The sequence below is a fragment of the Dipodomys merriami genome, unplaced genomic scaffold, assembly GCF_024711535.1.
Source record: "Dipodomys merriami isolate MVZ:Mamm:240054 unplaced genomic scaffold, mDipMer1.0.p SCAF_266, whole genome shotgun sequence".
NCBI classification, from domain to species: domain Eukaryota; kingdom Metazoa; phylum Chordata; class Mammalia; order Rodentia; family Heteromyidae; genus Dipodomys; species Dipodomys merriami.
The window spans coordinates 1,511,404-1,539,163 of record NW_027204115.1 but is presented as its reverse complement, the minus strand read 5'-3'; the positions used below and the strand labels follow the sequence as shown (position 1 = coordinate 1,539,163).

The window sequence follows — 27,760 nt, the reverse complement described above, 5'->3', positions numbered from 1 at the left end:
TCTTAGTAATTTTGGATTAAATTGTGTTCTTATTTATGGAATAAACTTTGACTTTTTATGTCTAGATGAACTACTGAAATTATTATACTGCTAAAGAGACCTCAGAAAACTGAGAAATGCTTGGTTATTTACTCCTAAGAATAAAGTTTAATATATTAGATTTAAAGCCATATGTACTGTCTTTTTTTTCTTTATTTTTTTTTGTCAGTTGTGGGACTTGAACTCTGGGTCTGTGCACCATCCCTGAGCTCTTCAGCTTAATGCTAGAGCTCTACCACTTGAGCCACAGCACCACTTCCAGTTTTCTGGTAGTTAATTGGTGATAGAGTGTCAGGGACTTCCCTTGCCCAGGCTGGCTTTGAATCTCGATCCTCAGATCTCAGCCTCTTGAGTAGCTAGGATTACAGGCGTGAGCCACCAGTGCCTGGTTTCTACTATATTAGCTCTCAGACATTTCCATACATGCATACAAATCGTTGAAAATAAGTTTTATTCTATTTTCATACATGTGTAAAGTACTTAATTTGCCCTCTCCTTGGCCCTCTTCCCTCCTGCTAGTACCTGATCACCCAGAAGAGCCTATATTACTTTCCTTTCATTCATTTTTTTAAGTGAGTATTACACAAAGGAACTTTGCCATGTTATTTCACATATATACATATATGCTATGTTCAGTTCAGGATATTTTTTTGGAGGGGTCAGTTGTGGGGCTTGAACTCTGGGCTTGGGTGCTGTCTCTGCGCTCTTCAGCTCAAGGTGACAGACCAGGGGGTTGTGTGTGTGTGTGTGTGTGTGGTGTGTGCGAGTGTGAGTGTGGGTGGTGTGTGGTGTGTTTGAGCGTGAGTGGTGTGTGTGTGATGTGATTGAGTGTGTGTGGTGTGTGTGTGTGTGATGTGATTGAGCGTGTGTGGTGTGTGTGGTGTGGTATGAGTGTGAGCATGTGGTGTGAGTGTGGTGTATGAATGGTGTGATTGTGAGCAAGCATGTGTGGTGTGTGTGATTGAGTGTGAGTGTGGTGTGTGTGGTGTGATTAAGTGAGTGTGAGCGTATAGTGTGTGGTATTTTTGGTGTATGGTGAGTGTGAGTGTGAGTGGTGTGGTATGACTGTGTGATGTGAGTTTGGTATGACTGAGTGTGGTGTGAGTGCTGTAGGTGTGTGTGATCGTGTGTGGTATATGTGAGTGAGCGTGTATGGTGTGTGGTGTGTGGTGTATGAGCGTGTGTGATGTGTGGGTGGTGTGATTTGAGAGCGTGTGTAGTGTGATTGTGAGTGTGAACGTATGTGGTGTGAGTATAATGGGTGGTGTGATTGAATGATAGCGTGTGTGTTGTGTGGTGTGAGTGGTGTATGGTGTGTGAGTGAGCGTGTGTGTGGTGTAATTGAGTGTGAGGGTGTGGTATGTGTGGTGTGATTGAGCATGTGTGGTGTGCGTGGTGTGTGGAGTGTGACTGTGTGGTGTGTGTGATTGTGTGTGTGGTGTTAGTGTGAGTCATTCCGTTGTCCTAGGTGCTGGGTGTGAATGTTGCCTTATGCTCCAGGCCGCCCTTCATTGGCTCTCCAGGGAGCAGAGCACAGAGCTTGTGGGTCACCCGCTGCTCTGCGCGGGGCCGGGGTCGTAGGGTCGCTGGGTCAGCGGGGCCAGCAAGGCTGAGGGTTGGCAGGCCCAGCCTGGCCTTGGCTCCCACCCTGACTGCGCCCAACGCCCGCCACTCCATGGCCCCCGCGGTCCTGGAGGCAGAGGTTGGAGGCTCTCAGTTGGAGGCAGTCTGGACCAACTTCACCCTCATCTCAGAGCGACTGGTGAGGAGGGCACCTGGCACGGCAGGGAGGCCGGGTGGGGCCCTGTACCCGGAGGGGGAGCTGCCTGGCCAGGCTCTGGGCCCGCCCGCCCCCCTGGACAGGGCAGCAGGTGCTGCTCCGCAGGTGGCCGCTGGAGGGCGCTGTCTCCCCGGCCTGCAGAGCCGACAGAGGCCTTGTGCAGCCAGGATCCCATTAGTGGTGGAGGGGTGTCTGGTCCAGCGAGAGGGCGGCCCAGGTCAGGGGGTGACTGGCCAGCCGGGAGTGGGGAGGCCCACACGGTGGGGATGGAGGGGTGCGGTGGGAGCAGTGGGGGGCGTAGTGGGGGTGAGGTGTAGGGGGAGGTTCTGGGTGCAGCATGGGAGTTCTGCCCCTGATGACTTTCTTCTCTGCATAGCACCTGATGCCTGGCATTTCCTCAAATCATCTTCACAACACATAGGAGGTGGGCACCTCTGCAGCCCCATCTTTTTACACAAGAAGTTAAGTAATTCAGCGTCAGGTAATCACGTGAACAGGTCTGCCAGAGTTGGAGAACTTCGTCTCTTTGTTCCAAAGGAAATTGGACTATCTGTCTCCAGAATGTGGCTTTGCTCTGTTAAATGGCCCCAGGGCTGGGAAGGTGGCTCAGTGGTAGAGCGCTTGCCTTGCGTGCCTGAAGCCCTGGGTTCGATTCCTCAGCACCACATAAGCAAAAAGAAAAAAGCCGGAAGTGGCACTGTGGCTCAAGTGGTAGAGTGCTAGCCTTGAGCTGAAGGGCTGAGGGACAGCACCCAGGCCCAGAGTTCAGGCCCCATGACTGGACCCCCCCCAAAAAAAAAATCGCCCCAATAAAAGCTGTTGTCTTCACTTGAAAGGTAGGGGAATCAGGAGATACTTTAGGTGGAGCATAAAAGCCTGTGCAAACATAAAAGATCATCATTCTATTGTTGATATATATCCTAGTAAGGACATTTTAAATGCAATGCAAACATAACACAGATTCCCTGCTGATGTTTCTTACTTAGTAATTTGTGAGTTCGACTTCTGAGCAGATCTTCATTGAGACACTTGAGTCATAGAGAAAAATAACACTTGGCTTTGGAGTTCATCAACTTGGAAATTTTTTTTTACATTTTTTTTATTGTGAAAATACTGTACAGAGGGGTTACAATTACATGGGCAAGATAATGAGTACATTTCTTATCAAGCATTGTAGCCTCCTCCTTTGTTTCCCCTACCCATCCCTTCACATCCCCCCCCTTCCCCAATCCTCCCCGCCCCCTCCCCACCGAAGTTGTAAAGTTCGTTTTCGACATGACAACTTGTACTTCTCATTGTCGCAATGGGTCCACCTGTATCCCCGTTTAAATGACTTGTTTTTCCCTTTCCCCTCCACAAATTATACCGACATCAAATACAGTGAAAGCATAGGTTATACTGTGGGGGAAGGACATACAAAGCAACAAAGAAATAATCTTATAAATGCGTTAGAAACAATCGCATGAAAGAAAACATTTGAATACATATCTTAGGGTTTATTTCCCTAACATCACCTCATCTGACCTTTTCTGCTTGACTCAGACATATACTAGATATTGCAAATAAGGGGAACCATGGGACCTATGTTTCTTTGGGCTTGGCTTACTTCACTTAATATAATTTTCAACTTGGAAATTTTATTATTTTACTTTGTGAAGACAAGGCCTTACACGTAACATGGAAATGAGAAACTAATTCGTAAGTGTACAATTAAACAGACACAGTTTGTATGCAAGTGTACACAGATGTATTAACTGAAGTATGGTATTTGCAGGGGAGAATTCGGATGGTAAAATTCCTCAGGAAAACAAACTCATAGTCCAACGAAATGAATACCAGGAAACTGGCACTTTAAAGGTATGAGTAGGTCAAGGGGAGGGAGGGTGGATGAATGAAGAGAGGAAGGCAACCATAATACTTAACATGTATTCTGTGAAACCAAGAATTGAGAACAGGGCTGGTTTTGGGAAGGTTGGGAGAGAATGATGAAGGAGTGGCATGATCAAGGTGCATTGTATTTATAAACTGACGTGTGCCACCACTGATAACAAAACCACAATATAAAAGGTGCAGCGAACACTGGGAGACATTGGCATAGGTGAGAATTACCTGCCTGACCACTGATAGAACCACACAGGTACTTCAATGGGGAAAACCATTTCACAGAAATCATCTCAGGGAGACAGTGAATGTTTTGTCTTTAGGGGGTATGCAATATTTGGATATCATAGAAAGGAAGGATTCGAGGCACGAGCAGGGGTGGTGGGGGAGGAATATGCCCGGTCCCTTCCTGTGCTGATGAGGTGCAGAGGGACAGTAGGGTTGCGGTGGAGGCGTGGGGAGAGGAGGCTAGAGGAGACCTTGAATGTCACATTGAGGACGGGTTTTGTGCTGCAGCAGCAGAGGACTGTCAGGAGCACAGAGGGAAGATTTCCCCGATGGTGCTGTGGAGGCAGAGACAGGAACCAGAATACTAATTAGGCGTTCATTGCTAATACGCTCATAGGAGGGGTGGCCAAGAGTAGGATATGAGAGATGTGGAAAGTCAGTATGAAAACACAGCTGAGTTACTCAAAGACAAATTTCCAAGTGGGTAATGAGAAAAGGAGAAACTCTCTGACACAAAAATAGAACAAGGTGAAGGAATTTGGTGGGGGCGGGTGGTTAAGAAGGTGCCTATTTTGAGATAACAAACTTGCTTCTGGATGTAATGAGTTTTGATGTGCTTTTAGAATGTGACGTGTAGACGTCCACATATAAAATTGCCAAGTGCAGATATCTGAATTCTGATGGTGTGAAGCCCTGGAGTGCCAACGTGAACCGTGAAACCAAGAGCTTCTGAAAAATTTAGGCCCCAAACGCTTTGAGATGTCAAACCTCAACCCGTCACTAAATTATTCACATTTGATTTTGTTCTCATAATGAACAGAGCAAAGAATCCGTTTTTTTCTCACAGATTTTTTTTTGAAGTTGGCAAAAATAATGGATTTTAAAGAAGTCATCAATGATCAGTGAACTTACTTGGTAGATTCTTTTTTTCTTTTTGGTGAGGAATGACTCACATACTAGAAAGTATAAAATCCAGTGGCAAAATATACACATGAGTCCCCCTATACGTACCACTCCCATCAGGAAATGGAACGCTTCCAGCACTCCAAATAGTGCCTTCCTTATAAGTTAAGGTCTCTCCAAGGTGCTACCTTCCAGAATGACTACCACTTTGAACAATATCCACTTAAGTTTTTTTTTGGGGGGGGGTCCGGTAGGAGGGCCTGAACTCTGGGCCTGGGCGCTGTCCCTCAGCTCTTCAGCTCAAGGCTAGCGTTCTACCACTTGAGCCACAGCGCCACCTCTGGTCTTTTTTGCTTATGTGGTGCTGAGGAATCGAACCCAGGGCCTCAGGCATGCAAGGCAAGCACTCTACCACTGAGCCATCTTCCCAGCCCCCACTTAAGTTATTTTTATGCCTTCAGCTCTGTATGAATTGAATCATACAATGATATATCACATACTATATATATAGATCTTGTATCTGTGATAATATATATCTTTGGTTAAGATGCATTTTTCTAGTATAGTTCATGGAAACAAATCTGGAGACGTGGATGCAATTTACACTTATTGAGGAACCATGCCACCCTAGTACACGAGGCCATCGGCCACACATAGGGACTTTGTCTGCATTGGTGTACACACACACACACACACACACACACACACACACACACACACACACACCACAGACATAGGCTGAAGGCCCCTAGGTGAGGTCATGGCAGACTCAGGCACTGGTTATGGCCCAGGTTTTACCCTCTTTTCTCGAGTGGGGGGAAGACTTACAACTCTCATGTGATCATCTTAGGGCAAATGAATATTTTTATTTTACCCCCACTCTTGGGGTAGCGACAGGAAAGTTGTTTAGCCTTTGCAAACTGATTTTTTAATCTAAGTGCTGAAAAGTTAGTTTGCTCTTATAATAGCATAAATAAACACTCTTGGAGCGAGAGCTCAGTTTTATTCTTCCCTCTTCAGCAAAGCATTAAAAACAAAATCACCTCCATTCTAAACACAGAAACCTAGAATTACAGGAAGGACATCTCATTTATTTAATAGTGGTAAGGAAAATACTTTATGGAACAAGGACCAAGGACCTTAGATAAGGGGACTAGAGCCACAGCTACCTGCAGCTGTGCAATGAGTTACAGGCAGGGAGGGAGAGGTGGAGGCCTTGCTATTATGTGCACAGAAACACCTTTCAGTAATCCAGAAGCTCAGGGCTGCCCAGCATGCTTTGTATTAGAGGCTGGGGACACCATATTTCTTTGTATCCTTAGAGTTTCTGTTGCCTTCTGAAACTGATACAATACAAATTGTGTGTGTGTGCATGTATGTATGAAAGAGGAAGCACTTTAGTTCAAATGAGCACTTAATATTCATAATTTCATCTAATTTTAATAAATTATATATGGGAAATACTGAATGGGCCACAAAATATTTTATTATTACTATTTTTTAAAATAAAATGTTTTTCTCCATTTCTTCTGTCCCACCTTCAATTTTTTGTTGCTTTTTTTTCTTATGAGCAAGAATTATATCTTCTCAGATTCTCAAAAATTAATCTGCTTTAAAAGAAGTTAGGGAGAAAAGCATTGTTTGAAAAAGAAAACTTAGTCATCCTTTCACCTGAATGCATATTTGTATACTGCTTAGATATTGCTGCTCCAAGTGATTCTGAACAGCTTTTCAAAGGGTGCGTTGGTATGTGGCATTTCAGAGGGAGATATAGCTTAAGTCCACAAAAGGACACATATTAATTGGGGATTTTACTTTATTTTGGCACAGAGTTTTTTTTTTAAAATCACCTGGGTGGATTTTAAGATATAGACAACGTTTCAGATCTGGTTTTGGAAGCCTGATTGAGAAAGTTCTTTCTCCCCAGCATTTAGGACAGCATGTTCTCTCTAAAGAAAGCTGTCTATTTTTCTTTTCTTTGATGGACCTTCAGTTTAGAACAGACACAAAGCTGGGAACACAACCCAAGGCAGAAAAAATTCACTCCTATGTACTGTTGTTCAGGTTGACTGTAGGACACAACCTCAAAGGTTATGGATTGGTGGTGGGGCCTTGTCCCTGCGTGAGCATGTTTTCTGGACTTTGGCTGGAGCTGAATTCCTGACTTCTGAAAGGAGGGATGGGTCTGGGTTTCTAGCGGGAACAGCCAATGGGAAGGAAGTAATATTCATTAAGAGTGTCTCAGGCAGGCCACACCGCTAAGGCATGCTGTTAACACACCCTCCTGCACACTGTTCGCCTGTGTTTGAAATCCTTCCAGGATACTGGGGTTACTTTTTTTTTTCCAACCAGGAAGAATACATGATTGGATTCTTCTTTTTATCCCTTCCTTCCTTCCTTCCTTGCTTCCCTCCCTCCCTCTCTCACCCATCTCCCCCTCCCCCTCCTGCCCTCCTCTCGAGCTCTTCTTTCCAGCAGGAGCTTGAGAATAAGATTATTATCCAATCAACTCAACAGCAGCCCATGTCAGTGTCCACATGTGCATCTGAGACGAGAAGAGATTCATTTGTGACCTGTAAACTGAAGTCTGCTTAGGTCTGTAAATATGAATAAAGCCCATTCTCCTTAATGATGAAGGTAATCTCCAGTAATGTAATTGTCTTTCTTAACTAGTGGGGATAACCCATTTCTCTCCCCCCCCCTCCTCTCACACAAAAACTATGCTTCTCATAGAGTGATCTTTACAAACACAGGGGAAATATGTCTTTTGGTTAATTGCATTTGAAAGAGCTTCCCCCCCCCCTTTTTTTTCTTTTTTGTATGAGAGACTCTTCTTTCTCCACCACAAATTATGTGTTTTTCTAATAAATATTGTGGTGAGCTGCTGGGGCTCTTATGGGCTAACTGTGGAAGTGGTTGGTGTGTGTGGGACGCACTCCTGGCTTGGGTTAGGTTTGGTGAAAGTTGCTGCTTTGGTTGCTGCTACAGAGGAAGGGCAGTTTCTTTCTGTTGCCATTGTTTGTGGAACTTTGGTGGACCTGGAGTGGATTGTGAGACCCCCCTGCCAGCCCATCCCCTGTGAGCACAGAGCCGTTGTCTCTTTCCATGTGTCATGTGCATTTTCCAAAACATTCAGCTGTGCCTCTAAGAAAGAAGTACAGCTTCTTAAGATGGCCTAGGAATGGAGTTGTTTTCTTTTCAATATGGTTTTGGAAAGAAATTATAGATGGAAGGTAGAAATCAAGTTGTACAGAAGGTCTTAAGTGTAAGCCAGGAATGCAAAGATTAGACTCACTGGTTTAGTTAGGGCAAATAACTTCACTTTGAATTATTTTCTTCTTTTGAGGGAAAAAAAAGTAGATCTGTGTTGAAAGCAGTGTCTGAGGAGACCAATTTATAACACACAGCAATTGCAGAGACAAGTTAGGTGACACCAAGAGCAAGTGTGTCTAGGCAACCCCTTTAAAAATACCCCAACCGAGGTTATGAAACCACACAGCTTCTTTGAGGAATAACGCATCCAGGGCTAAAGCAGCCTAATTTTATTCAAGGATTTGAAGAGTAAAAAGGGATTTGGTTCTTTAAAAAAAGGAAAAAAGAACAGCCTAGTGAGGATTATTGATCAGTGAGGGATTAAACATTTGCTGGAATACAAAGCGTCAGGAATTATCAACATGGACATCACAGTGGCCGGCCATTCAGCACTTGGAAATGCAAACAGCCCAGTTTCCCACTGATCCAATGGCAGCAGCCCGGAGCTCTTGATTCCCTGTGTGTCCAACTCTGTACTCCCTGCCCCTGGACAGGGATGAGGAGATGGGGTAGGGGTGAAAGGAAACTTACCTTGCTCTTTTAACTTCTGTCTGTCTGTCCCTCTGGAGCAGGCCAAGCACAGACCAGAGAGGGAAAGCACTGGGGAGCCTAGGAGAGGTCCTGAGGTCCAGAGAGGATCAGGAGATCTACCGGGAAACCTCAACTACCACTTCCTCCTGTTGCCAGGGCTGTGGTCCTGTCTGCTTGCCAGCCCGCACCTGCCTCTGTGGTTCACAAGGAAAAGGCACTTGGCACTTGTACAGCCGGCCCCAGGGAGTAGTGCTGGGGCCATCCCGCCCTTTCTGGTTTTGTCTTTTTCTTCCCCCATCAGGTGCCACTGGCTTTGAACCATGTAATTGCATCAATAAGCCATCTCTGGGATGGGCGGGGTGTGTGTGTGTGTGTGTGTGTGTGTGTGTGTGTGTGTGTGTGTGTGTGTGTGTGTGTGTGTGTGTGTGTGTGTGTGTGTGTGTGTGTGTGTGTGTGTGTGTGTGTGTGTGTGTGTCTGTGTGTGTGTCTGTGTGTCTGTGTCTGTGTGTGTGTGTGTGTGTGTGTGTGTCTGTGTGTGTGTGTGTGTGTGTGTCTGTCTGTGTGTGTTCTGCCACCCTGCCTCCTGGAAGGCTTTGCAGGACTGAGGACATTGGTTTGGATCCTGAGGCTGATTTTTATCACCTCTGCATAAGGCTGAGCCTGTGAGGAGAGAAAGTGAGAGGGAGGGAAGAGGAAGTCTGACTTTGCACTTTCAAGAGCATGTGTGATTTTCCAGGATGTACATCATATACATTGAAGCATCTGTGTTGTGGGCTCCCCGGGATTTGCCTGTTCTCAGTGCCGATTCTTTGTGCACCCTGCATACATCCCACCTTTTGGACTGGGGGAGGCAGTGGAGGATGTTGTATAAGAGGACCAGTGTCCTGACCCACGTGCTGGCTGGGTTAAAACAGGCGCACAGATACTTCAAGCTCCAGCCCACGTCTCTACCTACCCCTGGGCAGGAAGAGCCTAGGGTCACCGTCTGCCTCTTGGAGACTCAGTTTCCCCATCCACTGTGAAGTTTTTGATAAAGGCCTTTATTTTGGGTGCCACATTCTCATGCTGAGTCTCCTATTGCCTTCTGTTGTCAACTTGAGGAGCCTTTGAAACTTTGGGGGAGACGTTCCCATCTTTTTCTTCCTTCTTCTTTTCCATACATTGGACTGTGTTGCTATTTTCAGGCCACAAGTGATGAGACTGAAATGTAAGTGTCTTGATGTGCCAGGTGGGGACATCAGGCCATCTGGCTCAAAAGCTGGAATTCTAGGCCATGTTAACTGTCTGAACCGCAGAGGTAGAGAGAGCACACACAGGGCCACACTCCCTGACCCGTGAATGTTACAGATGTGGCCGGACCAGGCCTTGAGACCATGTCAACCCTGGTCCAGAGGAGAAAGGACACACTTCACCCACAGCTCTTTTTAGGGAGCTGGGATTGAGTTCCATCTGTAGAATCGCAAAGTGTTTCTGCGTTCGGAGCCACTCTTTCTCAGACGTCAAGTAAAGACACACAAGGTTGCAATGAGGGTTATGCAAGCCTGTATGCTGGGGTTTGGCTCAGGATAAGCCCTAAAATGAGCACACTTTGCTCATTTTTGCTGTTCAAAATTTTGGTGATCCTCAATGGAATTCTATGCCTCCATCAGAAAGAATGACATTTCCCCATTTGTTAGGAAATGGAAAGGTTTGGAAAAAATTATATTAAGTGAAGTAAGCCAGGCCCAAAGAAACATAGGTCCCATGGTTTCCCTTATTTGCAATATCTAGTATAGGTATGAGTCAAGCGAAAAGGTCAGATAATGTGATGTTAGGAAAATGAACCCTTAAATATGTATTTTAATGTTTTCGTTTCTTTCATGCATGTGTTTCTAACGCATTTATAAGATTATTTCTTTGTTGCTTTGTATGTCCCTCCCCCACAGTGTAACCCCCGCTTTCACTATATTTGATGTCAGTATAACATGTGGAGGAGATGGGGACAAACAAGTCGTTTAAGGATTCAGGTGGACCTGTTGCAACAATGAGAAGTACAAAATGTCATGTCAAAACCAGCTTTACAATGTCGGTGTGTGGGGGGGTATGATTGGGTGCGGGGGAGGGGGGAGGCTGGGAAGGTAGGTGAAGGGTAAACAAAGGAGGAGGCTGCAATGCTTGGTAAGAAATGTATGCATTATCCTGCCCATGTAATTGTAACCCCTCTGTACAGTATGTTCTCAAATAAAATAAAATAAAATGTTGGTGATCCTAGGGTTTAAACTCAGGGCCTTGCACTTGTTATACGGATGCTTTACCACTTGAACCTTGCCTCCAGGCTTCCTTTGCTTTCTGCCAATGTTGTATGACTGAGTCTGAACCCACCTCCTCTAGGTTCACTGGTGATGTTGGACTCAGGGGCCCATGTCACCGCACTGTTTTTCTCCCCCAGAAATAGCGTTTTGAGGACCTTTCTGCCCGGTCTGTCCTAGAACCTTGATCCTTCTAATGTCAGCCTGCTAAGTAGCTGAGATGATAGGTGCCAGCCACCAGCATGTAGCTGAGGATGTGTTGTCCCACTGTGATCCTACTGAGCCCAAACCTTAGATGCACCCAGTGATTGTGTTGGCGAATTGACATCATCGGATGAGCAGCATATATGGCTTATTTATTGACAGTCGAGGTCCAAGCCCTGACTAGGCCCAAAGCCTTAGCCTCACTCTTGGTCCATGGAGATGGAAGACTATCCAGGCAGATGTGTCTCAAAACAGCAATGCTGCTGAGTTTGGTGTGTGTGGATGTTTGGGGTGTGTGTGGTTGTTTGGGGTGTGTGTGGTTGTTTGGGGTGTGTGTGGTTGTTTGGGGTGTGTGTGGTTGTTTGGGGGGGGTGTGGTTGTTTGGGGTGTGTGTGGTTGTTTGGGATGTGTGTGGTTGTTTGGGATGTTTATGATTGTTTGGGGTGTGTGTGTGTGGTTGTTTGGTGTGTGTGTGTAGTTGTTTGCGGGAGTGTGGTTTGGTTTCCTGCTCATCAGCCTTGGTGGGTGCCATCTTCTCCCCTCCCCATGGGATGCTCTCTGCTCACAGTGGTGTGACCTGTACCCCTCTCTATTCTCAGTGTGTAACCTGTACCTCCTCTCTGCTCTTGGTATGACTCTGTCCACTCTCTGCTCTTGGTAGTGTGACTTGTATCCCTTCTCTGTTTTTGGTGTGACCTGTACCCCCTCTCTGCTCTTGGTGTGACATGTACCCCAGGGCTAATTTAGGCCATTGGGATTTAGAATGCAGTTGGAGGTGGGAAGGAGAGGGGACTGGAGAGGGAGGCTGGGAGAAGAGGTCTGGTCCCACACCTGCTCGCTGCTCCTCAGGGCACCTCTGTGCACTCCACAGGGCCACTGTGAAGCCTGCTGGGGAGGAGCTCTATCCTGGCTGTCCAGGGCCCCGCGGAAGGAAAAGCAAGGGAGGAACGTGCTTGAAAATAACATCGTGACTGTTCATGGGGTAGAGTTCTGCTTTTGCCAGCTTCATTTTTAATGAAAGGATGGAAATGTCCAGAGGCAGGGCGGTGGCTAATGGAGTTGCATTGTCCTCTTCTTATTGGAGTTTCAACAGCAGGGCATCCAAGCTCACTCTCTGAGACTGCATTCACGCCAATGTGCAATATGAAATGGAGTCCCTTCCGCATTCACCTCTCTCTAGTCCCGGGCCTGGAACAGCAACTTAGTCTTCACCTGGTCTGATTTGAAGGGATGATTCTCCAGCGCCCACTCCTTTTCTTATGTTGACAGTGGTAGTGGTGGGGGGGGGCACAAATTTACATGACAAAGGACATAGTTCACCTTTTTCACCTGGGAAGTACTTGTGTTTGTTTTCTGGGTAGATAAACTACATTTAAATGGCATGAAGGATTAAATAAAGTGTTATATTTATTTCCTTACCATTGTTAAGGACTAAGTACTTCTGGGCTTTCTTTTTCTTTTTTCTTTTTTACTATCTGGCAGCAAAAATGCCAGCTCAAGTAGAAGTGTGGTTCAAGTGGTAAAATGCCAGCTTTGGAAGAAAAAGCTAAGGAAGAGCATGAGGCCACCAGATTGAAGTCTAGGCTTCCAGTCCCAGAGGCAGGCTGTGTGTCACAGCCCATTGGGGTCACCCAGCCCAGCACTGCGTAACAGACAGTGAAAGGGTCAGGACATGACTGCCATCATTTTGTTTTTCTTTGCATGCTAGGCTTTGAAGTCAGGGCCATGCCCTTACTAGACAGAAGTTATACCATCTGAGCAATGCCTCCGGCCCTGTTTGCTTTATTTATTTTTCAAATACGGCTTCCAGGCTGACCCATCAGCACCTCTCATGCATACTTGGATCATTAATGTCAGCTGCCCACGGCACTCATTCTCCCTCCCCCCCCAACTCCTTGGAGTCCAGCTGGAGGCTCACTGCGGACACATCCTCATGGCTGCTGTAAATGGAAGGGACCCTGGTCATCAGCAAATGGCAGTGTGAGGCCAAGCAAGGTCAGAACTGGTCAGGAATCAGGACTGGTAATGACTCTGTGCTTAGGGGCAGGCATAGCTCCTGATGAGTGGGTAGAGGACTGGACTATGTAGCTTCAGTGTATCTGTTTTCGGGCGGTGACTATCATAGACACATTTGGGTTTTGTGAGGTTTTTGAACCGTGAGGATGGAAGTCAGCTTGAGACTCAGCTGTGGATGGGTTGGTTGGTCCGTCCCATGTGCCTGGGACACCTTAGCTTGCTTTGGCAACTAGGTAGCAAGTTGCCCTTACGACGTAAGTTTATGATTTTCTCAAGTAGAGACTATATTAAACTCCACGAAGGCACAAGGCTTGACTTGTTCTGGCCACAACTAGTTCCTCCTATTGTCTCCAGACAGAGCAGCAGCTCCACAAATAAGGGATGGGAGGGGGGCATCACCCAGGAAGCATTGTACTTGTAACCTGACTTCTGGAATTGTTACCCTGGGTGCAACCCCATCAAAATACTAATAAAAAAGTCATGTTTTCTTATTTGTTATGAACAAATAAGAAAAATAATTTTAAACAACCACACTCTATAACCCATAGATAATTACTTCTTTTTTTTTTTTTTTAAGAAACAATCATTGGGCTGGGAAGGTGGCTCAGTGGTAGGGCGCTTGCCTTGCATGCTCGAGGCCCTGAGTTTGATTCCTCAGCACCACATAAGCAGAAAAAAAAAGCCGGAAATGGCGCTGTGGCTCAAGTGGTAGAGCGTTAGCCTTGAGCTGAAGAGCTGAGGGACAGCGCCCTGACCCAGAGTTCAGCCCCCATGACCGGACCCAAAAAAAAAAAAAAGAAACAATCATTGTTGGAGAGTTTTCTTTGAAATACAAAAACTCTTCTTGGAAGCTTATCTGTGTATTAGACAACAGAGCCCCTGAGTTTGAGTTTGCAAAGACTTGGAAATGGAGACTTTCAGGATGATTGCACTCCTTCCCGGCAGTGTGTTTCCATACCCATGCATTCCCACAAAAATTTCCTCCAGTCATTTTTGGCCCTCTAATCTTTGTTACCTAGTTTAGAAAACAAAACTTGGGGAAAGTCATGTGAATTGAAAGTTGTGCTTTTCTGTATATGGTTAAAGAGATCTTCCTTTGGGAACTGCCTACATTTCTTTGCTGTTTTCGGCAAGTTCTCCTGGCTCTTGCTGCTCTCTTTCTTCCTTAGAGGATTCTGTAAGGTCTATCCATCATCCAGTTACCAAAATGCACCTCACTGGGGAAGGAAAAATAGTTGGCGTAGCTGAGTGTTTGAAAGGAAATAGGAGAAAAGACATGCCTCCACACATTGAACCATCTCTGATGCGCTTTGGGAAATTCATAATGACAGATGGGTTGGGGAGAAGGAGACACACTCCACAGTGGGCTTCCTTTCAGATCCAGAGCTCCTTCCAAGGTGGTCTGAGCTATTCTTAGCAACTGGGGCTCCACACATTCACCCTGCCCCCCCAGAAGAGAAGACTGCTTGAGGCAGCTTTGTTGCTTAGAATTTTGCTCCAAACAAGAGCCAAACCAGGCAATGCAGGCATAGATGTGGAGAAATCTAGAAGTCTATTTCATAGAACTTGAAGGACCAAGGCACCTGACTTCTCAGGACCTGTGCTTCTTCAGTCCTCTGATAGGAGTGAGAAGTTCTTTCTGTCGCATTTGGAATTCTGAAAGAAGTGATGAGAATATTCGTAGGGAATGGTGGAGATAGGAAGGTTCCATAGTCCCTATCTTTTGGACACTTGCAGTGTGGAAATCATTGAAATTGTTTTCCCCTTCTCTTGTTTATTCAACTCTACCTATCATTGGTTGATGGCTCAGATTATCTCCCTTCCCCCCCCAACCCCCAGTGTAGTAATGCATTTCAGGGTAATGCAGAATTTCAATTTGGGGTGTAGAGTGATATGGTTTGATCATGTGTTACAGAGTTGAAGTTCTGAGACCCCGCCTCCCCCATGGAGTTAGGAACTTTGCGCTATGTAGTCACTCTAAGAGCACCTGTGGATTCTTTCCTAGGCTCTCATACTTAGCCACGGACCATGAGCTTGAGCTCTGCCTCTGATGGGCACCAGTTGAGTGTCCATTTTCACCGTGAACACATTTGTGTGGACAGGACCTTCTGTTTGGGGAGGGGGGGGCATACTGTGGTGGCTGTGGCAAGACAGAGAAAATACCTACGTCTGTAAAGGTGTACCCAAGCTGAATCCACAGACTTGTATTCCCAGAATGGCCTCAACTGGTGATCCTCCAGATCTGAGTTCCCTGAGTACCAAGGATTATAGGCACCAGTCATGGATTCCTGGCATGATGCCTAAATATTGCAGCGGATGCAAGGAGTTTGAGAAGTGGCGACTGCCTTACAGGGGGTTGTGAACTCCATAGGGACCACAAATGCCTTTGAGAGGGAAGAGAAGGAGGGAAAACCCTAGGATGTCTTTTAATTTAGTATACTTACTGGAGATACTAGGAACCACTGGAAGTACAGAAACTTAAGCTTTTGACCTTTTTTCTCTGGCCAGAGACTGTTCATTGAATTTGCAGCCCCTTATTCTGCTGCAGATGTCAAATCAGAAGCCATCTATCCACCACAGGCAGCTTTATTAGATGTTCAAATTGGTTATGGAAGTGCCCTGCCCACCTGCACTGGCCTCTTTCCCTTACCCAGCTAAAAAGACTCCTTGCAGACACACCCTCATGGCTGCTTTGCCTGCTGTGATCTCAGCTCCTTTCCAAATGCTTGCCTTGGCAGCTTCCCCTCCATCGTGCCTGTGCCTCTCGGACTGGGTTCCCATGGTGGTTGGATATTGAGCTGCTTGTTAGAGGAGGAAACAAGGGCTGTTGTGTACAATGGCAGGCCTGAACTGGCCCTGAGGCAGGGCAGACGCTCTCCCAGGTGGGACTTGTCAGGGCCCAGGGCAGGCATCCTGTCACTGGGCCTTGGGTCACTGTGGTGAGCAGCGGTCACACTGGAACTTCTCTTTCTCAGAGAACAACAGGTTATATCTGACCAGATTGTCTTCTCTAGGGAATCTGGTTCTCCACCAACTCCTGGGGGATGCCTGGGGCTTGAGTCCATGCCAGGCTTCACTCCTGTCCAGAACTTTTCATTCCAGAAGTTTCAACCACTCAGCCAACCCCCCGCCCTTTGCTGCATTCTCTTCTCTGATTCTGTGGCTTACACTCTTCATTTTCTATGAACTGTGAGTTTCCCTTCTGGCTATCCTTGGTTCCTTCCCTTTAGTTTGATTGTGAATAGGGTCCTACTTTGCTTCTAGAAACTTCTTTCCTTCTACCTCTCATTTGGGGGATACTTTACTATACTTCTTTTGGGGGATTCAAGAGTGTTTATGAATTGTTTCTTAAGTGGGCAAACTGCACATACTCTTTAGAGCAGTTTGTGTGTGGGAGGGTGTGCGTACGTGCAGTTTGTGTGTGTGGGGGGGGTGTGTACGTGTACATATGTGCTTCAACACAACTTCAGAAGAGAGGTTCCGCTCCTGATTTCCTGATTCAGAGAATGAGGTACAGAAGATTCAACCCTGAGTAGTGAACAGGGGAGGGCCAGGCAGCCTGAGCTCCAGACCTTGTTCTCTGTACATCACCATCTTATGTGACAATGGGACAAGTCTCAGTGTCAGAGCAGCAAAAGTACTGAGTTGAAACATTCAACCAGGGGAATCTTTTACAGATTATGCCCTCATGAAATGATCAATTTGGCAGGGGTTTGGAGTAACACATGTATGAATTTATTGTAGGAATGTATTAGATCAGTTCTCTTCTCCTCCGTCCTGAGGCTTTGGGATGGTTGCTGACTGGTTCACTTGCAGGAGTTTTCCTGTTCATAGCGCATGAGCAAAATGAGGGTGAGAAAGTGCACAGAGGAAACTGATCATTGACAATGATTTGAGCTCTTCTGCTCCCTCTATCTGATAGTGCCAGCGACTTCTTAACTGACATGGACTGTTTGCTCTAAGATAGTTTCCTCTTTTCACACAAACTCACAAACTGGTGAACTGTCATACTGTGTCTTTTCAGGAGTATCCAAATGTAAGGCTGGCTGACAGCTAGTTTGTTGACTCCTAGAAGATAATAGCTATTGTCTCCGAACAGATTTGTTTCAAAGATTCTTTACCTGAGTTCTGGAACCACTTGTGAGGTGAAAGATCTCTATCAAGCTGGGAGGAAAGGCCACCATGTTGGGTGCAGCCTGCAGGGAGTAGACTCAGCCATTCTATTTGTACACCCTACATCTCTTTGTGGCTGTGGAGGACCAAAACTTTGAATGCCCTTTCACTATTTGCTGCAAAGTGTCCCAGGCTTTTCATATCTTACTTGCTGAATGGGTTTGAATGGTCAATGCAATCTAAGCTATACACATGGGAACTCAGATAAGCTATACAGGGAATTGTATTTAATCAAAGACTTCAAACAATAGAAATTAAGAGGCAATGGTGTGTTTGTACATTTAGGTTTCACTCTAAAAAAAATAAAACCAAACTGAACAAAAATTGATCTCAGTGCTTAAGAGGAAAATCTGCTTTTAACAATTTCAACAAAGGTTGATTCCCCCCCATCTTAAAAAGCCCCGTCAAACTAACTTCTTAATGATTTATTAACCAATGAGGAAATAATGAGGACTACAATTCCTTTGAATTGTATAAACCTGCATAAAAGATAGATCAAAATGACAGTCCAAGATAAATGAATGTTGAACTGATCTATTGAACTCTTCTAAAATACTCAGGTCGAAAAGAAGCCTAGATCCAGGCTACCTACTTGAAAAATAAAAAGACCAGCTCTTGTTGGTTCCAGTTGAGGATGTGGATGGTATGCTTTAGGTCCAGGAGGAAGGTCAATCAGCTAAATATGTCAGAACCCTTGGAGCAGAGGGAGAGCTGTGTGGACAGGCCTTGGGTTTGACCTCAGAGCCTCACCCTGGGTAAGCTGGCCACCACCACTTGGCTGGTGCTCATCACAGCCTTATCTTTTGTGTTTTGAATCTGCTTTTTGTCTTGTCATGGTCTGATGAATATTTGTTAAGTTCTTGTTACTGCTGGTACCAGCTGCATGCCATGGCCATTATGGTAAAGAAGACACATGCTTTCGGCCCTTCAATGGTAAGATCTGGATGAGAAAAACCACTTATTCATCATGTATCGCTACACATACCTGTAATCCAAGCTACTTGGCAGATGAAGGTAGGAGAATTAGGATCTGCGGTCAGCCTGGGCAAAAGAAGAGATCTTATCTAAAAAAAGAAACTAAAAGCAAACAGAATGGGGGGTGTGGCTCAAGTGATAGAGGTCTTACCCAGCAAACATGAGACCCTGAATTCAATCTCCTACACTGCAAGAGAAGGAGGAGGAGGAGGAGGAGGAAGAAGAGGAAGGAAAGCAGAAGAAGAAGGTGGAGGAGGAGGAGAAGCAGCAACAGAAGACGGAGGAAGAGGAGAAAGAGGGGAGGAGGAAGAAGAGATGGGAAAGGAGGGAGAAGAGGAGGAAAGGAAGAGGAGTATGAGACGAGGAAGAAGTAGAAAGGAGAGGAAACAGAAGAGGAGGAGGAAGAGAAAAGATGAGTGAGTTATTTCCAGATAAAGAGAAGGCAGTTTGGGAATGGGGATATTCGATTAGCTCACAAATGGATTTACTGTTACAATAAACACACTATAACTTAAAAGCATCGGAAGTCATAAATACATGAGATACCCGTTATCCACTGAAACTCACAGCTTAGCAGCAGCTGTCCACCTTGTGGTCATGTGGCTGACTTGGGGCTTCTAACTGCGGCCCACTGCCCAAGTTTTGAGAGCAAAGCCTCCTGCATAGTCCTGGCCTGGGAAAAGATCCAAATGCAAAGTTCTAAGTGGAACGAGCAGGGTCATCCATCTAGAGAAGGACTGGTGTTCTGTCCACTGCATCCTGTCTTCCCTTCAGAGTAAAGGACGGATATCCTTCTCCGCTGTGGTCACAGTTGGGAGGGATTGCTTTGTGGGGAGTGGAGGCGTGGTGTAACGATGCCTTGTGTATGAAGATGGCAAGCTATTTTCTCTTCTGGACTCTGTGATCTGTATCATGGTTTGATTGGCTGGAAGCCAATCTTCAAGCTAAAATTCCTACCCTGCCCCACCTCCCCTTGGAATACAGAGGTCATTACGTAGTACTCATTGTGTATTTCTGTATTAACTCCTTTCCTGTCTCCATTGTATGCTGGTATCCATATCTTTCTACTTTCCCATTCTCTCATACACCTAGTTTATCAGAGCAGTTCTGGAATACAGGAAGTTATAAATAATTAAAATGTATTAAATTGCCTGGGCCTAGGGTGGAATTTGAGAGCTTTGTTTTGCTCTTCTTTGCTGCCGAGGGGCAAGCCGAGCCATCCTGTTGCTCTCCTGCCTTCCACTCACTTGGCCTTCCCATAGACCTCGGCGGTTTTTGCTGCTGGGTTTGCCATCCAGGCTTGGTTTAGGTTCTCCCTGAATCTTTGTCAGTAACCTTGGTCTAAGGAGCCTGGGTGTCTTTTCCCCTGAGCTCATACTTGAATCACTCCACAGGTTTGTCTTGCCTTTCTTGTCTTCATAAATTGTAATAGCTTCTTTTGTCTTAGACACAGAGGTACAAGGAAGGGTTAAGAGCTGTGGAATGCTGGGTGCTTGCTCCCCAAATCCCTGTAGTCTGGAGCAAGGAGATAAGATTAAATTTTGCAAATCTCTTTACAAGTCCAGTTGAAAATAAGAACCTCCTTACTTTTCTTAGAGGGATAGATCTGTCTGATAGTGACCCTGAGTTTGTAGCCAAAGGCAACTTTTAGAAACCTTGAGTGGTATTGGGCTCCGTCACTGACTGGTAACTCCAGGTTAATGGCTTTGTTGTATGGTTTCATTGTTCTCAGTGGAGTGTTAGCTCCTCCCCATAGTCCAGGGGATAAAAGGTGAATTGTTTGGTATAATATCTAATGATCAATATATATATATATATATATATATATATATATATATATATATATATATATATATATATAACTACTACCATTAGTCTGCCTTCTGCTTATTTGTCACATTAGTTAGTTGGTCTATCTTCTGTAAAGATTATTTATAACAATTATGGTCATTACTATATCCACCATAGAGGAACCATATGAATACACACTTAACATCTTCTTTATTTTTCTGTAAACTTGCCTTTTATAAGTGCTCACTCCTTCTTTTCTTCCCTTCCCTCCCTTCTTTTTCTTCCCTTTTTTGTGCTTGAGCTGAGTCTTGAACTTATGGCCTCTTGCTTGTTTGGCTCTTTTGTTGATGGATGATGCTCAGTCCCTTGAGTCTCACTGACTTTATCTGTCAAGGACTTTGAACAGGACCCTTAGATCTCAGCCTCATGAGTTGTCAGGAGTATAGGGGTGAGATAACAGTGCCAGGCAACTCTTTGCTTTTACTTTTAAAAGCAATGTATTCTTTTATTTATTATCTTTAAGGAATTATACAAAGGAGTTGCTATCTAACACAGCAGTTTAGGAATACAATATATCTTCATCAATATCACCTCTTTCAACCGCTGTTTTGATTCCTCTTTACTTCCTTTCCCTTAACACTTCTCATGACCAATTACTGCATATTCACTTCTGTGGATTTACTGCACAAACATGTGTATGTATGTGCATGCATGTGTGTGTCTGTGTTTGGTGTGCACACTCGGTTCCCACCACAGTCTTTCTAGAACATTGCTTGGCATGTCGTAGCCATGCAAATCTATATTGAATAGTCTTCAAACACCACCACAGTTTCATTAATGAGGCTTTGGATGATACTTGAAGCAGAAAGGGCACTCCTTTGACTGAAGACAGAAGCTCTTCCCAGGGAAGTGGGTGCTTGAAAGACCCAGGGAAGACATGGGATGCATTACTCTTTAAAGGGGCTGCTTGCTCAGGATTCTGTCACGAATTACCACTAGTCTTTGTCACCAGATTGTGGAGTGCCCACTGAGAGCTAGGGAGAAACCAAATGGGAAACCTCGCAGGTGCCCACAGAATGATGTCCCTTTCGATTTCTGTGCAGGGACAACATTTTGGCAGGATCAATACATGTGAGTATCTTAGAATCCTCATATGTCAAGAGCATTTTTCATAAGCAGTCTCTGATCTGCTGACCCCTCTGGGATTAAGAAAGCTGACTGTAAGCACATAGCTAACAATACCCTACGTCCTGATGCATAGAGGAATTCTAAGATGAAGTTGACTCAACACAGGTTCACGCTGAATACACTATGTGTGGAAATTCTGCAAAGCAAGGCTGAGGCACCAAGACAAAGCCCATAGAGCTACTTACACCTGAGGGGGAACAGGAAGCTGACATCCAGGGACAGAGACAATCAAACAACTTTTTTTTTTTTTTTCAGAGCTGAGGACCTTACTGTTAGGCAAGTGCACTTCCACTAAGCTAAATCCCCACCCCCCACTGCCTCTTGTCTCTATATTTCCTCAATATTTTCCTGACACTTTCACAGAATGTCTTTTTATTTAAAAAAAAAAATCTTAACTGAGGATCATTTCCTTGAGTATGCACAAGTAAGGGTGAATGTTCTTATGTTCTGTATACTTCCCGAATTCTGAGTGAATGCATGCTTTCCTAAACAGAGAAAACAAAGCAGAGCGGTTAAGTTTTGCCCTAGGTCATTAGTGTACAAGTTCAGTAAAGGGAAACTATATTCACCTTTTTTTTTTTCGCTGTGGGGCCTGAACTCTGGGCCTGGGCACTGTCCCTCAGCTCTTCAGCTCAAGACTAACGCTGTACCACTTGAGCCACTTCTGGCTTTTTCTGCTTATGTAGTACTGAGGAATCGAACCCACGGCCTCATGCATGCAAGGCAAGCACTCTACCACTGAGCTACCTTCCCAGCTTTACATTCACTTTTTATCAATTAAATCCTATGAGTCCTTTTCCTCCCCTTTTTTTTCTAACTACATCCTAATTCCTCAGATGTAGAGGCTCTACTCTCACAGCAATATTATAGCATCCTCTTCAAGAAAGAATATTAGCAGCAGCCATTATATACTCAGGAAACATGGTCTACCCTACCCTGACGCCTACTGGTAACTCCTCTATGAGATGAGTTCCTGGGCAGGTTTTGGACTTTAAGCTACAAGTTAGTTCTGCTATGGCAAAGGGGCCACAGGCAGGACCAGGAAGCAATGCTGCTGTGCAGACTGTGGGGAGCCTATATGTGCTGAAGGTCAGACACTGACCCAGGCAGGAACAAGATGAGGGGAAAGCACATCGCCAGGCATTTGCTTTGCCTGTCTGCTTGTGCTCAGGACATCAATGAAGAAATAGATTCCTTTGTGCAACATATGTTTTAGATTATAGCCTGAAAGCTGTGTATGTGGCACATCAAAGATCTTGGCTGGCATAGCTAATTTGAGGGTAGGCTCATGCAAATAGTAAGAAATTTGAACTAAAGAAGACATCTAAAAGAAATGGGCTTCAGTTATTTTCACAAAACTTATATTGGAAACCTAAATGGACAAGGATTCTAGGAAAGGTTCTGGTGTATCGCCGGTGGAGCCCAGCTATTTAGGAGGAGGTAATGAGAGGGTCACAGTCCATAGATCACTTGGATAAAACTATGAGAATTACCTGAAAAAGCCAAATTAAAGCTGGGTGCTGTGGCTCACACCTGTAATCCTAGCTATTCAGGAGGCTGAGTTCTGAGAATCGTGGTTCAAAGCCAGCACAGGCAGGAAAGTGCATGAGACTCTTACCTCTTATTTTCCAGAAAACCAGAAGTGGTGCTGTGCCTCAAGTGGTAGAACTCTAGTCTCAAGCTGAAGAGCTGAGGGACAGCACCCAGGCCCAGAGTTCAGGCCTCACAACTGACAAAAAAACAACCTTCAAATTAAAAGCAAAAGAATTGGTGGTGTCACTCAAGTGTCAGGACATTTCTCAGCAAGCTCAAGTCCTTGATTCTTCTAAAAAGGGGTGAGGAGCCTTTGTCCTTGAGTAGCAAATGACTGTGGTATCATTGCATGGAAAAGCCAGGGAACCCTGGGGGGAGAAGTGGTTTCTCTGAATGCTGTCTGCCCAGGCAGAGCCCTCTGCTCCTAGTCTGTTGGTATTCAGAATGAACAAAACATTGCTGTTGGAAGAGTTCATGCAGTTCTTCCGGAATGTAAAACAATTGAGAATGCCTGGAGGGAGGCGTCCTGAGCCTGCTGTGTGCACCCAGAGCACCTGGAGCTGCCACACCCCTGCGTCAGAGGGGCACCTGGGCTGGGGTTACAGGCGGATGGCTCCAGCATGGTCCCAGCTCTGTGGCATGGCAGCACAGACTTCTAAACCATTAAGGAGGAGAAACTGAACTCAGCACACCAACTCCCATTATAGTGCACACCTAAGGGAAAGAAACTCCTACTTATTCTGTGTTTTTCTTTTTCTTTGGTGGACTTTTGACCTAAGGGTTTAGCTTCACATTCTGGGCACTAAAATGAGCCATACACCTCTGGGTATCCAAGGATATTGTTTCCTTTGATCATCATGACAACCTTCTGCAGGGCAACCCCATGAACACGGCCATCTTCCAGAGGAGAGAGGATGGGACTGGTGCAGGGGCGCAGGCCTGGTCCTGGCAGGGCTACTTATGATAAGCTAACTTGTATAGTATTATGGAAATGTAAACCCCAGTTGAATTTCTGCAAACAAAATGCCCAGGTGCATCTGTGGGCTTTGACCACAACCCTGGCTGAGCATCCGTGCACTGGCCACTTGTCCCTGCACGCACAGCATTGCCCCTCTGCCCCCAAGCAATCCACCTTTCTCTCTTGCAAGTGCTTTGCTTCTCATTTCACCGGCTTATTGAAGGTGAGCCCCAGCTTCCTCTGGGCGCGTCACACTTGAATTTGTAGGTGCTCTTGTCAGCCTGACCTCCCACCTGCGGATTTTGATTTGATTAACCCCTTTGACTCCTAGCTTTCCTGGTTGTCTCAAGGTGGGATCTTATGCCCCAACCACAACCCTTTATAATTCGATTTCAGCGCCTTTGCCAGTGTGGCCAACCCTGAGACCCAGCAAGTCTACACATCTGTCTTAGCATACCCAAAGCCAGCAGAGAACCTGCACAATCATTTGGCAGCTGGGTAGGTTCGTCTTTCAGCCCACATGGAGGTGAACTTGAAAATTCCTTCAAGCTTCCGTTTGCTACAGAGAATTTAAACCCGAGCACTAGATGGAACATGTGGCCCTTGGGAGGGTTGGATGCAGCCACATGTTATGGTAGTGAAATGATAAACAGGTGGGGATGATGCTAGGAAAATGACCACTCCGAGAGAGTGATAATTCCCAAATGAATGAATGAACTCACATGGCTGCCTTTGGTGGCTTGGCTCTGTAGACTCTCTCTTCTTCCCACAGTCCATTCACAGGCCATGTGGCATAGTTCATCAGCACTCTGTACTGAAGTTCAGTTTGATAAGGATCTAAGGAACTTGAGAGGGAGATGAGGGTGACCAGTCACTCAGGCATGGATGCCCAGTTTGGGCGTCCATTGTCTGGACTTGACATTGGCCCCGTTGCATGCTGTCTTTGTGATCCTGGACAACTCACCTGACCTGTCAGGGCGTCCATCTCTTCATCTGCAAAAACAGTGATGGTGACAGTGGCGCCTACCGCAGAGGGGTGCTGTGAAGACTGAGGGGTTGTGAGACACAAAACTTCGCATGGCACAGATTACCTGGCAAGGTGCACACAGCCCGTGAGTGGGAGCTGCTCTTCTCTCCCCGAGAGCATGGCAGACATCCTCTCCCCATCACGGGCGGACTTAATAGGTTTTCAGTTTCTAAAAGCCTCCCCGTGTTTTCTATCAACCAGGCATAGGTAATGAACTTGATGTCTTCATAAAGCATGGTATTTTGTGGTGATTATTTTAAGCTCTCTCATGCATTGTCTCATTTCATTAGGTAATGATCATTATGACAAAACAATAAAAAGAGTCCTTTAAAAATGCTTCTGGTGGTACAGATGTCAAACACCAATTACCATAAACGTGATGGCAAGAGTAGCATTGTTTTTCTCACATGATGCTGTGCAATCATTTTCATTGTATGATTTAACTTTTTTCACTGTAGAAAAATTCCTTTTCTCTACATCCCACCTGCCCTGCTCTTGGTGGCTGTGTCATGGAGGGACACGTGCTTATGAAGTGGACACTTAGCTCCCCACCCCTGGTGGAGGAAACCCCAAGTGGCCAGGGCCTCCACAGCACATGGCACATTCTCGATTTCTTCTTATAGTTCCATGGCAGAACTTAAGTCCTCATGTTTTGTCCAGTCTAAATGTTGTTGGGATTCATGGGAAGGCATGTGATGTGACTGTCCATGGCCTGTCTGTCCCAGGGCCCATGGATATTTCTTTCCTATGTGGATCTGAGATATGTGATTTGTCATGGGCCATAGACTTCATCCTTTATGTCTTCTACAAATGCTGTGATCAGAGCTAAGTGGAACTTAGGATTGAATGCAGGACATCATGGTCACTCCTGGAGCCTTGGTGCACTCAGCCTTTGAAACATTGCTGGCTGTGTATGGCAATAGTGATGCTACCCTTTGGTTGTATAGTGCTGGACTGATCATTGTGTTCTATATGCAGCATCTCATTTAAGCAGCATGGTTTGGTTACCTTTTTTTTAAATTGCTGGTTTATATGTGGAAATCTAAGAATTGGAAGAGGAAAGGGGTAGCCATTACATGATACTTTTATATGCATTCTCTCTTTCAACCTTCATAGTAGCTTTTGAGGTAAGCATATTCCTTCCTTACTAGTAAAATACTCAAGGTTCATCAAGAGTGTGGTGGTACATGTGTGTAATCTCAGCAATCTAGGAGGCAGAAGCAGGAAATGGTGAGCTTGAGGCTAGCTTAGGTAAGCTTAGGGAAGACCTTATGTCAAACAAGTGGTAGAGTGCTTGCTTAGTATGGGTTAAATCTCCAGCCTAGCCAAGCTATCAATTGATTAATGAACCATTCAATCAAATCTGAATTTCAAAGGTGCTAATTAATGTTTGGTGCTGGTGGCTCACACTTATAATCCTAGTTACTCAGGAGGCTGAGATATAAGGATCACAGTTTGAAGCCAGCTCTGGTAGGAAAGTCTATGAGACTCTTACCAGATTCCAGAAGTAGAGCTGTGGCTCAAGTGGTAGAGCACCAGCCTAAAAGAGTTCAGGGACGGTGCACAGGCCCTGACTGCCAAGGCCCAGACCCAGCGAAAAGAAAGTGCTAATTTAGTGTATGATTGAATTGATATTTAAACACTGGTACATTGGGCAATATAACCAATATTCATTCTGTTATCTAGTGGTGGGCCAAACTGTATTATCGAATCAATGTAGTAGAAAGATTTTACTTCTCAGGATTAAAGTTGTTGTTTGAAAGCTCCAGAAACACCAAAATGAAGAAGTGCTGGAGGACAGGGGACATCTTATACCAGCCCTCCTGTGCATCAGGCCCACCACAGAGAACTCATCCTTTACCATCCCAGTGCGCACGGTGGCGGAGTTCAACACAGACAATTCACACATGGTGGGGCTGGCGTGTCTGTTACTCTGCAGAACCCCTCGCTCCATCAGTACTTGATAGTGTAGCTAAACTCAGCACGGCTCCCCAGTTCTTCTGTGCAGACAGAATGCCACAGACCACCAAGAGCTAGTTCAGGAATGGCTGAGGAAGAGAACAATGGCTTTCCTCCCAGATGCTCTAATGTGCATTTCCAGGAAGTGTGCTCCCCAATCCTGAGAAATGACCCAGTTGACCAGACATGTGTTGGTGTCGGGGGGGGGGGGAGCTCTCCCACATGGACAGTATCCTGCTTCCCCAGGTGCATCCCATCATTGCATGCTGATGAACCTGGCCTGAAGGAAGAACCTGGGCATGTGGTCAGAGTCATTGCTTGCTACGTCAAGAGAAAATTCATTTTCCTTGAGGTTTTTTTCCCCCAAGTCACATTTTATGGCTGGAGTTACTCAGCAAATTACTAGGTATAGAAATGCAAAGGTCTTTTTGCATTCTATCGATCTGATTGCAGTGTCATTAATTGAAAGATGGGGTGAGCATGATGGATAGTTGAGAACAGGATTTTACATTCCTGTTGGCCTATTGGAAGAAAGCTGCATGGAGCAGACAGAAGGAAGCCTTTTGGTCTGACATGACTGATTCTTTCTTTGTCAGTTCTTGTGAGAGCATTATTCAGCCCTAGTGAGATTTACAATGTGAAAGGGTGAACTGTGTCTGCCCTGAAAGGAAAAATCAAAACCCAAGTTGCTTATTTCTGGAGTTGGAAATAATCCATGTTGTATAACTTCCTCTTAGCGATTCCTTATAGATCACATTTACAACACCCCAATCTGACAACAGCTGATTTTAATCCATTTCACTTGTAATATTGCAGTATTTGCATTCATCCTCCCTCATCCCTATGACAGGAGCATGTGAAACTTTAGGAAAGGTGGTATGTGTTTGGGGATATTTGTTTTTAACATTATTTCCCTTATTTGATCATTTGACCTACTATTCCTTGGAATTTGCCCATAAATTCAATCGAGGATT

The 27,760-nt window shown here is 45.4% G+C and overlaps 1 protein-coding gene and 1 long non-coding RNA gene across 11 annotated transcripts in view; one reads left to right on the top strand and one right to left on the bottom strand.

Moving 5' to 3' along the window:
* The window catches only part of LOC138837202 (hepatoma-derived growth factor-related protein 2-like), a 292,262-nt gene that overhangs the window by 72,440 nt on the left and 192,062 nt on the right, over positions 1 to 27,760 (top strand). Inside the window, exons 4-7 of one of the 10 annotated variants that reach the window (XR_011375234.1) lie at positions 1,508 to 1,801; positions 2,196 to 2,243; positions 3,594 to 3,676; positions 7,310 to 10,733. The exons of 8 other annotated variants lie outside the window; for them this stretch is intronic. Coding sequence is in view for 1 of the 2 variants with exons in the window: in XM_070035961.1 (XP_069892062.1) it covers positions 1,508 to 1,801; positions 2,196 to 2,240 (339 nt within the window). In the remaining variant the exon portion in view is untranslated. One more of the 10 variants, XM_070035961.1, reaches the window with a different exon arrangement.
* LOC138837200 (uncharacterized) lies at positions 16,895 to 18,825 on the bottom strand. The gene is made up of 2 exons (XR_011375233.1): positions 18,341 to 18,825; positions 16,895 to 17,006 (listed from the first exon to the last, which is right to left on the bottom strand). It is a non-coding gene; the product is annotated as an uncharacterized lncRNA (long non-coding RNA).